The 14,119-nt window shown below is 45.0% G+C and overlaps 1 protein-coding gene across 2 annotated transcripts in view; it reads left to right on the top strand.

Annotated features, from left to right (window-relative positions):
- Positions 1-14,119, top strand: part of Septin6 (septin 6) — a 74,438-nt gene that overhangs the window by 40,180 nt on the left and 20,139 nt on the right. For both annotated transcript variants that reach the window (XM_036174581.1, XM_036174580.1), the window contains exons 4-6: positions 1,711-1,897; positions 6,863-7,024; positions 13,138-13,234. In XM_036174581.1, the coding sequence (XP_036030474.1) occupies positions 1,711-1,897; positions 6,863-7,024; positions 13,138-13,234 (446 nt within the window). The remainder of the gene's footprint in view (positions 1-1,710; positions 1,898-6,862; positions 7,025-13,137; positions 13,235-14,119) is intronic.

Genomic DNA, 14,119 nt, shown 5'->3' with positions numbered 1-14,119 from the left:
CTCCTTCCCTTAGCAACTACTAACTGCCTATAGACCTTCCACTCACTATTCTTTAGGAGGGCTTGTTTAGCCAGGTGTGGTGGTACACATATGTAATTCTAGTACACAGGAAGCTGAGGTAGAAGGTTCATGAGTTTGAGGCCAGTCTGAGCCACATGAATTCTACCAGCGTAGGCTATTGTCTTAGTTAGGGTTTCTATGTGAAGAGACAGCACTGCCATGACAACTCTTGTAAGGGAAAACATTTCATTGTGGGGCAGCTTACATTTCAGAGGTTCAGTCTATTGTTATGGTTGGAAGCAAGGCAGCATGCAGGCAGACATGGTGCTGGAGAAGGAGCTGAGTTCTTACACCTTGACTCATAGGCAACAGGAATTACTCTGTCTCACTAGGCATGGCTTGAGCATATATGAGACCTCAAAATCTGCCTCCACAGTGACACACTTTCTCCCCAAGACCATGCCTACTCCAACAAAGGCACACCTCCTAATAGTGCCATTCCCTTTGGGGACCATTTTCTTTCAAACCACCACAGCTTTGTAGCAAGACATTGTCTCAAAAATAAACAGGGGCTGGAGAGATGGCTCATCGGTTAAGAGCACTGGGGTCCTGAGTTCAATTCCCAGCAACCACATGGTGGCTCACAACCATCCATAATGAGATCTGGCGCCCTCTTCTGGCCTGCAAGCATGTATGTAGGCAGAACACTGTATACATAATAAATAAATAAATCTTTAAAAAAAATAAAACAAAAAACAAATAGAGCTGTACATGGTGGTGCACGCCTTTAATCCTGGCACTGGGGAGGCAAAGAGAGGCAGATCTCTTTGAGTTTGAGGCCAGCTTGGTCTACATAGCAAGTTCCAGACCAGCCAAGGTTATAATGAGGCCCTGTTTCAAAAACAAACAAATACATGTGTTGTTGTGTCAAGAAGACTGCCTAGAAGAGCTTTCCATGGATTCTCAGTGAGCTGGGGTTCCTGTGTAGATAATGGGGGAGGTATCTTTATTAAATTCTATCTAGATGCTTACTGAGAAGTGAAAAAAATGTGACTGTCAAGGTTGTTAATTGGGATGCTTCACTCACTGCTGCAAGAATGAGCAAAGGTCCCACAGCATTGTGACGAAATCCCCCAGGGTGGCCACGGAGAGGTCTTGTGTCCACAGCTCCAGCGCAGGGTGTAGGGAGATGCAGAAACATCCCATGGGCTTACTGAGGGCCCAACTACAGATCCCACCAGTGGGTTCCACATTGCCTCGGGGCCTGCTGGAAGAGAGAGGCGTTCCCCTCACAGGTCCTGTCCTTCAGGAAGACACAGTGAATCTAAGAGAGCATGGAGTCCTGTGAGGCAGCAGCAAACAATCCAATCCTGTGTATAATTGTTTACACTGCTGGGTCACAGAAGGAATTTTGAGCATAAGTAGAGAAGGCCATAAGAAGGAGATAGGCATTAAATTGAGTCCTGTATGCGGGGGTAGGATGGGGATGAGGAAAGACTGATGGGCGTTCCCCAGTGAAGAAATAAATTGGGTTCCTATGTGGACCAAGAAGGCTGCCAAAGCTGTCAGTATAAGAGCCCGCTGAGAAGTCATAGAGAAGTCCAACAGGATGTGGGAGGACCAATTACAGAGGGCACTTTGCATTTCAAACTGGGACTGACTACGTCAAAAACCAAGCTCTTCATGCCATTTCTCTCCTCCCCTCTCTAGCTATAAGCCCATCGTGGAATTCATAGATGCTCAGTTTGAGGCCTACCTGCAGGAGGAACTGAAGATCCGAAGAGTACTGCACACCTGCCATGACTCCCGAATCCATGTCTGCTTGTACTTTATCGCCCCCACAGGACACTCGCTTAAGTCTCTGGACCTAGTAACCATGAAGAAGCTGGATAGTAAGGTATGAGGCAGGAGCTGGGGCTGAGCAGGCTGGACTCCTACCGATCTAATATGTAAGGAATGGGGGAGTCCAGCAGAGGTTTTGTGGCATCCAAACCCAATCCTTCCTGCCCTTCCTCCATAAGGATGATGTAACAGATCCTGCATTTGCATCATATGCTTTGCCATCTGGACTTCTAGTATGAGGGGTGGATTTGTCCTGGGTGTCTTGGAAATAGAATGAACGCAAGCAAGATGGCTGTTCAAGTCTAAGGGTGCTGGTTTTGGCAATGGAAAGTGTTATTCTTTCCTTTAATTTTTTTTTTTTAGATTTATTTTATTTTATGTTTTTGGGTATTTTGCCTCCATGTGTGTGTATCTGTGCACCACTTTCAGGCCTGGTGCAGAAGAGGATGCCAGATTCCCTGGAACTGGAGTTGCGGATGGTTGTGAGCCGTCAAGTGGGTGCTGGAAAGCAAACCTAAGTCTTCTGCAAGAGCAACAAGTGCTTTAAATGGCTGAACTATCTCTCCAACCATGTGCAACAAAACAAAACAAAGCAAAGCAAAGCAAAACAAATTGAACATTGGATTCTTTAAAAAGCCTAATCACTACAATTTTTCTTCCTTAGCATTTGGCATGTGCCAGGCGCTATGTACTTATAAATGTTATGTCATCCTTGTATATATGTGTGTGTGTGTTGGTCATGTGTGTATATGCATGTTTGCATGTGTGTGTATACATGTGTGTATGTGCATGCACATATGGGTGCTATGTGGAGACCGAAGGTTGATGTCAGAATCCTACTCCATCATCGGTCTTCTGTCTTATTCATTGAGGCAGAATCTCTCAGCCAAACCAGAATTCAAAGACATGGCTAGTCTTGCTAACTAGCTTGCTTGCTCTGGGAATCCCACATCTGCCTTCTGAGGGTGAATTATGGGAAGGCTGAATGTTTGTAGGTTCTGGGGATCCAAACTCTGCTCCTCATGCTTGTGCAGCAAGAGCTTAACCACTGGGCTCTGGGTTTTGTTGGTTTTGTTGTTGTTGTTGTTGTTTTTAACAAAAGATGTTTTATTGTATTTTGTTTTAATTTTTAATTTCTTTTTCGAACTGAGGATCGAACCCAGGGCCTTGCACTTGCTAGGCAAGCACTCTACCACTGAGCTAAATCCCCAACTAATTTTTAAATTTTTAGTTATTTTTAATCAAAATCTTTTTCAAGCTGGGCAATGGTGGCGCACACGCCTGTAATCCCAGCACTTGGAAGGCAGAGGCAGGTGGATCTCTGTGAGTTCGAGGCCAGCCTGGTCTCCAAAGCGAGTTCCAGGAAAGGCGCAGAGCTACACAGAGAAACTCTGTCTCGAAAAACGAAACAAAAATTTTTTTCATAGAATATATTGTGATCATGCTTTTCCCCTCCCCCAGCCCCTCCCAGATCCTCCCCACCTCTCCACCTACCCAACTTCATGTCTTCTCTCTCTCTCTCTCTCTCTCTCTCTCTCTCTCTCTCTCTCTCTCTCTCTCTCTCTCTTTCTGGTTGAAAAACAAATACAACAAAAAGCCCCCAAAACACACACAAAAAGAAATTTCATGAAAACAGAAACTAAATATAAAGTACAAGACCAATAAGACAAAAATAAATAAATAAAGTAGAAACAAAGCAGTGTGAGACAGAAAGTCTACTAAAACACTGTTGAGTTCACTTTGTATTGACCATCTAATGCTGAGCATGGGGTGTTAATATACTCAGTGACATTTCATTGTGGAAAAACTAATTTTTCCTTTGCAAGTAGGTATCAATTGCAGATAGCTTCTTGGTTAGAGATGGAACCTGTATTTACTTCCCATCTCTCAGCAATGGGATCCTGTCTGTCTTGAACTTGTGCATGCTGCTACAGTCTCTGTGAGTTCATATATGTAGCAGTCCCATTGTCTAGAAGACACTATTTCCTTGGTGTCTTCCATCAGCTCTGGCTCTTAAATCTTTTTGTTTTGGTTCTTTTTTTGTGTGTGGGGGGGGTGGTAGTTTTCTTGAGACAGGGTTTTTCTGTGTAGTTTTGGTGCCTGTCCTGGATCTCACTCTGTAGACCAGGCTGGCCTGGAACTCACAAAGATCCTCCTGCCTCTGCCTCCTGAGTGCTGGGATTAAAGGTATGTGCCACTGCTGCCCGGCTTGTTTTGTATTTTCAAGACAGGGTTTCACTATGTAACCCTAGCTTTCCTGGAACTCACTCTGTAGACTAGGCTGGCTTCGAACTCACAGAGATCTGCCTGGCTCTGCCTCCTGAGTGCTGGGATTAAAGGCATGTACCACCACACCTGGCTTCTTACAGTCTTTCTGCCTCCTGTTCCACGAGGGGAGGAGTTTGATGAAGACATACCATTTAAGACTGAGTGCTCCAAAATCTCTCATTCAGCACACTGTCCAATTGTGGGTCTCTGTGTTAGTTCCCATCTACTGCGAGAAGTTTCTCTGATGATGGCTAAGCAAGGCACTGATCTATGGGTGTAACAGAACGTTGTCAGGAGTCATTTTATCGCAATGTTCTTTTTGCAGAACTGTACTTTTCAGTTTTCCCATAGGCCTGTGACCCATGCAGTCTCACTCAGCTCTAGCATTGTCAGGCATGAGTTCCATCTCATAGAGTGGTTGGTTGCTTTCACAACATGTGTGCCACTCTCGCACCAGCATATCACATGGGCAGGGGACCATTATAGTTTGCAGGGTTTGTAGCTGGGTGGGTAGCAGCCTTTCTCCTTTGGAAGTGTGCAAAGTGCATTCCAGTCCCACGAACACTAGTCAGGAGGCGAAGGCTCTATGGAGGCACCAGCTCAACTTCTCCATGTTCAATGAGATATGTAAGTGTTGTCTTCAGCAATAGAGACTGGGCCCAATTTTGTCCTTGTAATAATAATAACAACAACAATAATAATAATCTAGTGTATTTAGGTACTGTTAGCTGCATTTTCATATGAGATCACTGAGACAACAAGGCAAGTAGCATGCTCAAGGTCAGACAACTTATAACAGAGTTGAGATTTGCCTTTAGCTCTAACTGCAAGTTATTTTAGTATACAAAATTCTAATTTATATGCAGTCATTTGGTAGCATAGCCACTATAAAAACTGAATGTCAGCTATAATCAGAATAAGAGCAGTTTTTCCATTTTTGCAGCAATGAGCTCACTGCTCATGAATAATAGGCTGCTCCTGAAATGTCTTCATGCGCAGCATGGACCTGTATAGGCTAGCAGTGAGCCATGTGGCAGTCAGTCTGCTTGGTGGGCTGCCTTAAGCAAACAGTTTTTGGCTTATGTTTAATGTGAACTAATGAGGACTTGGCAAAAAAAAGAAAAGAAGAAAAAGAAAAAAGAAAGAAAGAAAAGAAAAGAAAAAGAAATGACAAGGAGACTTCGATTTGCCTGCTGTTCCATCTTGGCAAAGATTCTGCTCTCTTGACCCCAAAGACTTCAAGAGAGATAACTACAAGGTCTGATCTTTGCCCGGCATCCTAAGCTATGTGGTATGAGTCTTCAGGGGACTTCTTCAGTTCTAGAGCTCCCATGCTCTCCTTTCAGAGTCCAGGGTCTGAGCAGCACTCATGCTACCCCAAAGGGGTCTGCAAGCAGGATCAACTCCATTTTTTGCAGGAACCTGAGCTTTAATATTCTCTGTCTCCCAAAGCCTCGCACATGTCAGATTTCTTTGCCTTTGGCAATAAAAGCTCCCCCTCTTTCTGGAGGGATTTCAAGGATCAGGGTTCAGGTGAGTTGAACTTTTGGGGTGGCACTAGGCCTTTCTCTTGCTATCTGAAATTGGGTATTCACACCTACTTTCTTTACTCAGAAACAAATCCTTTGACTCAGGCATTGCAAGTTGTAGGGGGTGGGGTGGGGATAAAACAGGATCTGGTGTAGCTTAAGATACCCTCAAACCCACTATGTAGCTGAAGATGACCTTGAACTGATCTGCCCACCTCCGCCTCTCCAGTGCTGGGATTACAGATGCAGCTGAAGGCGGAACTGAGGCCTCTGTCCATGCTAAGCTAGCATCCTACCAGCTGAGCTGTGTGCCATCCCCAGCCCCTGTCTGACATTTCTGCATATGGTTCATGTCAAATCTGTAATGCTGGCTCTTCTGGGCCTAACTGGCTGCTGCAAGTAAGAGAGCCACATGCTCTTCTTCATCAAGTTCTGTCCCTGCTTCCTTTTTCTGACCTCCCATGTGGATCCATGTTATAGCTGGCTGGGGCAAGCCTAGGTTGGACGGGTTGGGACAACTTACTGTTACCAACACATGTCCACCTGTCACCTTGTCAACCACAGATTCCCTGTCATCTTTCTTCTTTGATTCACTCCAGCAGTGACCTTGATTCCAAGATATCACACAGTTCATCAGCTTAGATCTGACCTGATAGATAGCTCATAGTTGCTATAGCTTTGGGAATAAGGCTGACTTTGATTTGAATTTGTGTGTGTGTGTGTGTTTTTGTTTTTGTTTTTCAAGACAGGCTTTCTCTGTGTAGCTTTATGCCTTTCCTGGATCTCACTCTGTAGACCAGACTGGCCTTGAACTCACAAAGATCCGCCTGCCTCTGCCTCCCAAGTGCTGGGATTAAAGGTGTGCGTCACCACCACCCGGCTTGATTTGAATTTCAGTTCTGATACTTATCTGCCCTGTGGCCTTAGGGAAGTTATTTAACCTCTGTGTGGTTCAGTTTCACGTTGGTAAAACACTAGCAACAACACCTGGGAAAGTTAGTTAGGACTCATTTTGCTAAGCCACTCATAGGGTACTTAGTTCTGTGGTCAACACATAGTAAGCCCTCATTATTGTTTATTATATTGCTGTATGGCTAAAGGTGGGCAGTGCCAGACCTGTTTGCTGAGCTATCCCCTCTGGGAGCTGGTGGGAACTCTAGACTGTGTAGTTGTGAGTCGACAGTTAATGACTGTTGATCCCACTTTGTTCCTCCTTTTCTTAGGTTAATATCATTCCCATCATTGCCAAATCAGATGCCATTTCTAAGAGTGAGCTGACCAAGTTCAAGATCAAAATCACCAGCGAACTTGTGAGCAATGGAGTCCAGATCTATCAGTTCCCCACGGATGATGAGTCGGTGGCCGAGATCAATGGAACCATGAATGTGAGTGGGAGCATGGGGTTCAACTGCCTAGACGTGAGTTCTTATGATCAGTCTTGGTCAAGCAGCAGTGAAGTGCCTTCATCAACCATCTTCGTGTGGTAGCTCTTGATTGCCCGAGTCTCAGGTATTGGTGACAGAGGATCCAGAACCCAATTAACTTCTGCTGCTGCGAAGTCTCAATGACACAGAGATTGGTAACCAGGGAAAGGCTGGCCCAAGGCTTAGTATGGATTGGGAAATCAGGCCTCTTCTACTCTCGTCCTCCTCAGTTTTGGTTCATGTATATGTTCATATGTGTGTAGAGACCACAGGTTGACATAGGGTGTCTCCCTCAATCACCCTCCACTGTACTTACTGTGGTAAGGTCTCTTGCTGAAACCAGAGCTCACTAATAGTTCATAGACTAGCTGGCCAGCTTGCCCCGGGGATCCCTGGGCACAGCAAAAGACTGAAAAAAAAATTGGTTGGCCTCAGAGGCACAAGGATGGGCCAAGAATTAAGTCCTGTTGTCATGAACTGAACAATAAGAAATAGCCTCCACTATTCTGGCAACCACAGTGTTTTTTTAATTATTTTATTTATTTTTATTTTATGCATATGAGTGTTTTGCCTGCATGTATGTAAGTGTGCCATGTGTGTACAGTCTCCAGTGGAAGCCAGAAGAGGGCATGGGATCACCTGGGACTGGATTACAGGTGGTTGTTAGCTGCCTTGTGGGTGTTCAGAGTCAAATCCGGATCCTCTGCAAGAGTGCTCTCAACCACTGAGCCATCTCTCCAGCCCCAGTGATGTTATTTTTAAGTATCAGGGTTATGCTTTGCCTTATTAAGTGTGAATGAATTTACAAGAAGAGTCCTCTTTTCTCTCCTCCCCCACCTCCCTGTACGAGGGGAATGAGTAATGAAGACTGCTGAGGGTGCTTCTTTACAATGTGTTGCTGCTGTTGCTGTGAAAGCTTCAGTGTTGGGATTTCTAGGAGACAGCTGAGAGCTTTCAGCAAGTCTCTGCTTCAGGAACAGATTTCTTTTGCTCTATTGAGAGGCATCAGTTTTTCCTAATGACATAATGTCAGGGGACAGCCAAACTCAGGAAAGCCTTGTCATAAAAAGCCATTTGTAGCCAACTTTTCCTGCTGCTGGTGCCCTCTAAGTCATCATTACAACATCAGCTGCCACCTCCTGTGAATTGGCCAACAAATTAGCATAGCCAGGTAGCGAGTCATTGTCTCACCTGAGGTCCTGCCCATCAGCACGGCCCACCCCAGATAGGTTTATTGGTAGAAGCCTTTCATCAGCCTTGACAAGTCTGGATCGTCTGTGTGTCATGTGGTAGGTAGAGTTGTGTTCTCTGTGACCTGCTGTGGGTATGGACAAAAATTAAAAAAACAAAATAGCACTGTCCTATTTAGAAGTCAGGGCATTTTGATGGAAAGGAGGGTCTGTTATGACGAGAAAACTAGAAAAGGGGCCCAGCATGTAGCAAAACAGGAAGTGCTTTTTGGGTGTCGCTTGCACTGATGCCTGGAAGCATCTAGTCAGCTCAGGACTACAGTCCCTGTAGATGGCTTCCAGACTCATTCTCTGAGTCAGCAAGCAGTGTTCAGCCTCATAGTTTGCTTTACTACAAACAAATAGGAATAAGTTTGTTTGCAAAATGAAGGTGTCCCACCAAACTATGTCACTACATTATGGGTTAGAAGTGTCAGTCACCTTCTCTGTTCTCAGCACAACTCTGGCCTCCTGCTCAGCCTAAGGCAGATTGAACCTCAGAGTTGGAAATTTGCCATTGTTGTGAAGCAGCAATTCTCAAGCACGCTGCTATGGCAGTGAAGACATTGCCAGCCATACGTTAGACAGAACAGCCCTTAGTTGGCCCTGCCACATTTGGAACAACTAAATTAAAAACTAGTTGTGGTAGTGCATGCCTGCCATCTGAGCACTGAGGCAGGAGGATCACTTCTTTGATTCTGGCCTTGGCCACATGTAGCAATCCCCTGCCTCCAAAAGAAAAGTAAGCTAAATCTGGTGGGTACGGGGTCATCCATCTAAGTAGCATTGCTCAGTATTCACTACCTTGCATTCCATCATGCTCTTTTGAATGGGAAGGAAAGAGAAGGGCTGCCTTACAGCTAAGATGCCTGGACCTGGACATGTCTGTGAGAGGGGCCTGTATGGGAAGCCTCTGTGCTCTAGATGCCGAGCTGAGAAACAGGAGGGAAGAGTCACCACTACAATAAACACAGAAGGGCCACCACTATGACTGTGTCAAAGTCTCCAGAGAAACCACGAGATATGCACTGATATCAACAGAGATGGGGAGGGGGGTGCTTGGGTGCTATGAAGATTGGGTACTGGCCTTTCCATTCTAGATGTGGTTCCAGATCCCTAGCCTCTGTCCACTGCACAGCCTGTTGTCATGGGAAATAGGAGAAGCCAAAGTTTTTTTACCTAGTTAGAGAAGACTGTGCAGCTGCCCTGTTATTCTCAAGTAAGAGATATTCATAAGTGAGCATGCCCGGCCTCACCTTTGACTTTTGGGTGGCTCTGGAAAACCTTATTTCAGATTGTCGGGGCAGGAGATGGGGGAGTTGAGAGAGAGGGAGAGAGTTTGCTAAATGCTGTTTTCGACCCATGCTGGGATTGCTCTCAAAGCTGTGTAGGCTTTAAATCTCAAAATTGTCACATTGTTTAAATTAATTCCTTGTTTTGAGACAGGGTCTCACTAGGTAGTCCAGGCTGTCCTTCAACTTGTAGCCTTCTTGCCTCAGCTTCCTAATTGCTGGCATTCTAGGAATGAGTCACTATGCCCAGCTTATTGTTCAGATGCAGTGTTGTTGGTCTGGCATAATGACATACCGATAATCTCAACACTTGGGAGGTAGAGGCAGGAGGATCAGAAGATTAAGGTCATCCTCAGCAACACAGAGAGATAGAGGATAGCCTGACCTACATGAAACCCTGTCTAAAAAAATACAACAAATTTTATGTTATTCTTAGAATAGCTCAAACTGTAGCCAGGGATTAAAGAATAGGCCCGGTTACATGACTAAGCTCAGTTATTGGGCTGTTTGTTAGGCACTGGGTTTGATTCCCACAGAGACAGTGTATTTGTGCCCAATAAGAGCACATGGTTGGCAAATTGGATCATAGGGAGGCCCATAGGTGTGTCCTTTCCCTCAACCCAGCAATGGTATCTCTACTGTTCCCATGTACCTCCATGACCAATGATACTTTAGTGAGTTAGGTGACAGTCTTGTTTGGCCACTGGTGGGAGCCTGAAAGGAGGGCAACTAGAACGAGCCTCATGACTGGTAGGCGCTGTCCACCCTGGGAAGAAACCAAAGCCACTTAGTATACTCCACCAGACAGGATCCTGATGGTATTTCACAACCTAAGAACAAAAACAAGCAAAAACCATTCTTCGGCTCTTCAAAGACTAACACGTGTCATCACACTTGATCATCAAACAACTTTCCAATGGACCAGGGATGAAACTGGAAAAGTAGTGCAGTGATTTGAAAGTATTACCCATGTGATGGCATTTGGAGATGGAGCCTTGCAAGGCCTGGTGAGGCAAACCTATAATCTCAGCCACCCTGAAGACTGTGGCAAGAGGATCACAAGTTCAAGATCTGCTTGGACTACAGAGTGAGTTCAGGACAAGCCTGGGCAACTTGGTGAGACCCTGTTTCAAAATAAAAACTAGAAAAGAAGGCTGGGGATATATATATATCAGTGGTTGAACATGTGCCTGACATGTGCAAAGCCCTGAGTTCAATTCCTAGGAATGATTTTTAAAAAGAAGAGAGGGGCTGGAGAGATGGCTCAGAGGTTAAGAGCATATACCAGAGAACCGTAGGCCCCATGTAGCATGACTCACAACTCCTATAACTCCAGCTCCAGAAAATCCAACCCTTTCTTCTAGCCTGTATAGGCACCTGCACTCACATGCACATACCCACATATAGACATACATGTACACAATGAAAAATAAACCTCTTTTCAAAAGAAGAGAGATTGGGCCTTTAGTGGTTAGTTAGACCATAAGGGCTGCTCCCTCACTAAGGAGATTAAGGGCCTTTCTAAGAGAGACTTTATATAGAATTTAGCAAGCTTGATTGTCTACCTTCTGCAATGGGAGGATGTAATAAGACCCTCATCAGACACCTAGATGTGCTACTACTTTGAGCTTAGCTTTCCAGCCTCTAGAACTATGAGAAGCCTATTTATATCTTTATAAATTACTTAGTCTCTGGGATTTTGTTGTAGCTGTACAAAATGGACTAAGTAGTGAATCTGGGGCCAGACTCCCAAGACAAGCTATGTATTGTGATAGCACTCTACATCTGAGAGATCTCATATCTTGGTGTCACTTACCATAGGTTTAAGTAGAGTCACACAGGGTCCCCTTATTAATTGGCTCATCATGTGTCAGCAGGGACCTTGTCTTGCAACTATCAAGAGTCTCCTCCAGGGGTTGGGGATTTAGCTCAGTGGTAGAGCGCAAGGCCCTAGGTTTGGTCCTCAGCTCTGGCAAAAAAAAAAAAAAAAAAAAAAAAAAGTCTCCTCCCTGGGGCCATGTACATGAAACATCACCTGTCAGCCTCATGCAGGGACCTGAAAAAATGGAAGAAAGTCTGGCCTCCATTGGGGGGTGGATATCGTGAGTAGGACCTGGTAGTATGATTGAAAGTTAAAACTCCTCACTATCTTGCTTGATTCCATTCTGGTTGTCATAGCCATGTGTCTTTCAAGAACAGCATGGTCAGAGCTTGACTTTTAGCAGATGCTGTTTAGCCAGGACACCGGATGTAGACCATCCTTGGTGGCTTGGGAAGGCTGGCAGTCAAAATGTGGTGGCCTCACTACTTACTGGGAAGACCTAGCATGGGAGTTTAGGACATGCATGGCTCCCTCTGATAATATATAAGGTTTATATTTCTGGCCCTTGGAAATGATCTGTTTGTCTGTACTTTCTAGAACCATCTTTGATGCCAGTTACATAGGAGTGTGCTGTGGGAGGTTTTATGAGGCCTTGGAATTCAGTTTGGTGGGGGCTGTGTATTTGAGACTAGTCAGGGAGCTAGAGGAATCAAATGACAGCAGTTTGAGGAAGAGGGGAAGTTAGTGACCCTGTCATTCTGACAGTGTCCCTTGATGATAAAAATAACAGGCCCAAGTGAAGACTGGCATTTCCTATGCCTTTATTTTCTTCTTGTGTTTTTTCTTTCTTCTTGAGCCCAGAGAAGTGCCTCCCACTTCACACACAGTCCTCCTCCATCTCTCAAAGCTGAGAGCCCAGGATGCAAGCAGATGATGACACAACATGGTTTTCGTTCTCACCTCCTCCCTCAGTCTAGCCCTTTGCATTCACTGCCCCTCATCTCCCCTGCAAGCACCAAGCTCATGACCCTGCTTGAACTTTCCCTTTCATCCTCTTCTCTCCTCTGATAGCTCTGGCATCCTCTATTCAAGGAATATTTATGAGGTACTTACTATTTGCCCTTCTTCACGTATTATCTAACAGAATTTTCAGTATGTAATTTAGGCTTTATCAATAAGAATGCACGCTCCCAAGGCTCGAGGAAGTGTCTTCTACTTCTTTATGGCCCTTATTGTGCACCATCTGAGCTTGTGGATGAAGATTTGGTGATTTGCCCTCTAGGCTCATGGGGTTAGTGTGAGCTCTTGTCTAGGGTGGGCAAGAGCAAGGACAGTCCAGCTCAATGGTTTTAGACTGTGCTCTCAAACTCTAGAAACAGAGCAGTGATGCCAGATTCTGTGCCCAACCCCTTCTGATGCTCATAAACCTACCCCCAGCAACTGTGACTGGTGAATTTAGGTTGCTAGGTCATGTATCTGCATGTGTTTCTGCTCTGTTCCCTATGTTTTCAACCATGCAATTGTTATCCAGAACAGAGAGACAAGAACTAGGTCTCATCCCTGCATGGCTGTGGAGCTCTGGTGCTTAATAAACACTTCTCCGTGCTGAGGCAGTGAGTGACATCGCAGGGGGAGACCCAAAGGAAGGCCTGGAGATGAGCAGCAGTTACATTGTGGGGTGTTCAATATCTTTCGTTTGGAGTTCTGAGTGCTTGTTTGCCTCTGTTCTAGGCCCACCTGCCGTTTGCCGTTGTTGGCAGCACAGAAGAAGTGAAGATCGGCAACAAGATGATGAGGGCGCGACAGTATCCTTGGGGGACTGTGCAGGGTGAGTCTCCTGAAGATAGGCCACACTCAGAGAGCCCCTTCTTTGTGTATCTGCTGCCCCCTGCCATGATATGACAAGTTCCTAGCTTGTCTCAGCCTCGGCTACTCAGTTTGAGTCTCAGACAGCCATAGGGGTCACTAGCAGCAAGCTCTGGCCCTGTGCCTGGATTCTATGATATGAGCAGACTTCTTTTGTCTCTAATGGAGAAAGTACACCCTTATATCTCCTCACCCGCCCTGCCCGCCCCCCCGCCAAACAACAAAAGATGAATGGACTTGGCACAACATAGAAAGGACTATATGAGTGAGTATGTTGTTAGGAGAGGCACAAGAATGTTCACAGCAATGCTATTCATAATGATAAATTATTACAATGAGGTGTCCATAAAAATAGACTGGGTAATTTGTGAAATGGTCATATAATAGGATCTTAGACAGCAATGAAAATGAATGAATTGCAGTTACATTTGTGTGAATGGATCTCAGAAACACAATGCTGAGCTGATTAAAATCATACAAGAATGCATATGATAGGCTTCTATTTATATGAATTCCAAAAGTAGGCTAAAATAACATGATATGTATTTTTTATAAATGCATGCATGAGTGATAAGTGATGAAACTATTTTGAAAAAAACAACAAGAGCTGGAACTGGAATAATGGCTCAGAGGTAGAGAGCATCTGTTACTCTTAGAGAGGACCTGAACTCCATTCCCAGGACCCATGCCATGAGACTCACTTCCGCCTCTAACTCCAGCTCTGGGGAATCAGAACCCTCTTCTGCCCTCTGCAGACACCCTACACACACACACACACACACACACACACACACACACACACACACACACACGAATAAAAATAAAGATAAATCTCAAAAAATGGGAC

The sequence above is a fragment of the Onychomys torridus genome, chromosome X (genome assembly GCF_903995425.1).
Source record: "Onychomys torridus chromosome X, mOncTor1.1, whole genome shotgun sequence".
Taxonomy (NCBI): domain Eukaryota; kingdom Metazoa; phylum Chordata; class Mammalia; order Rodentia; family Cricetidae; genus Onychomys; species Onychomys torridus.
Note: the sequence above shows the minus strand (reverse complement) of the source record. Positions and strands in the feature narration are given on the sequence as shown.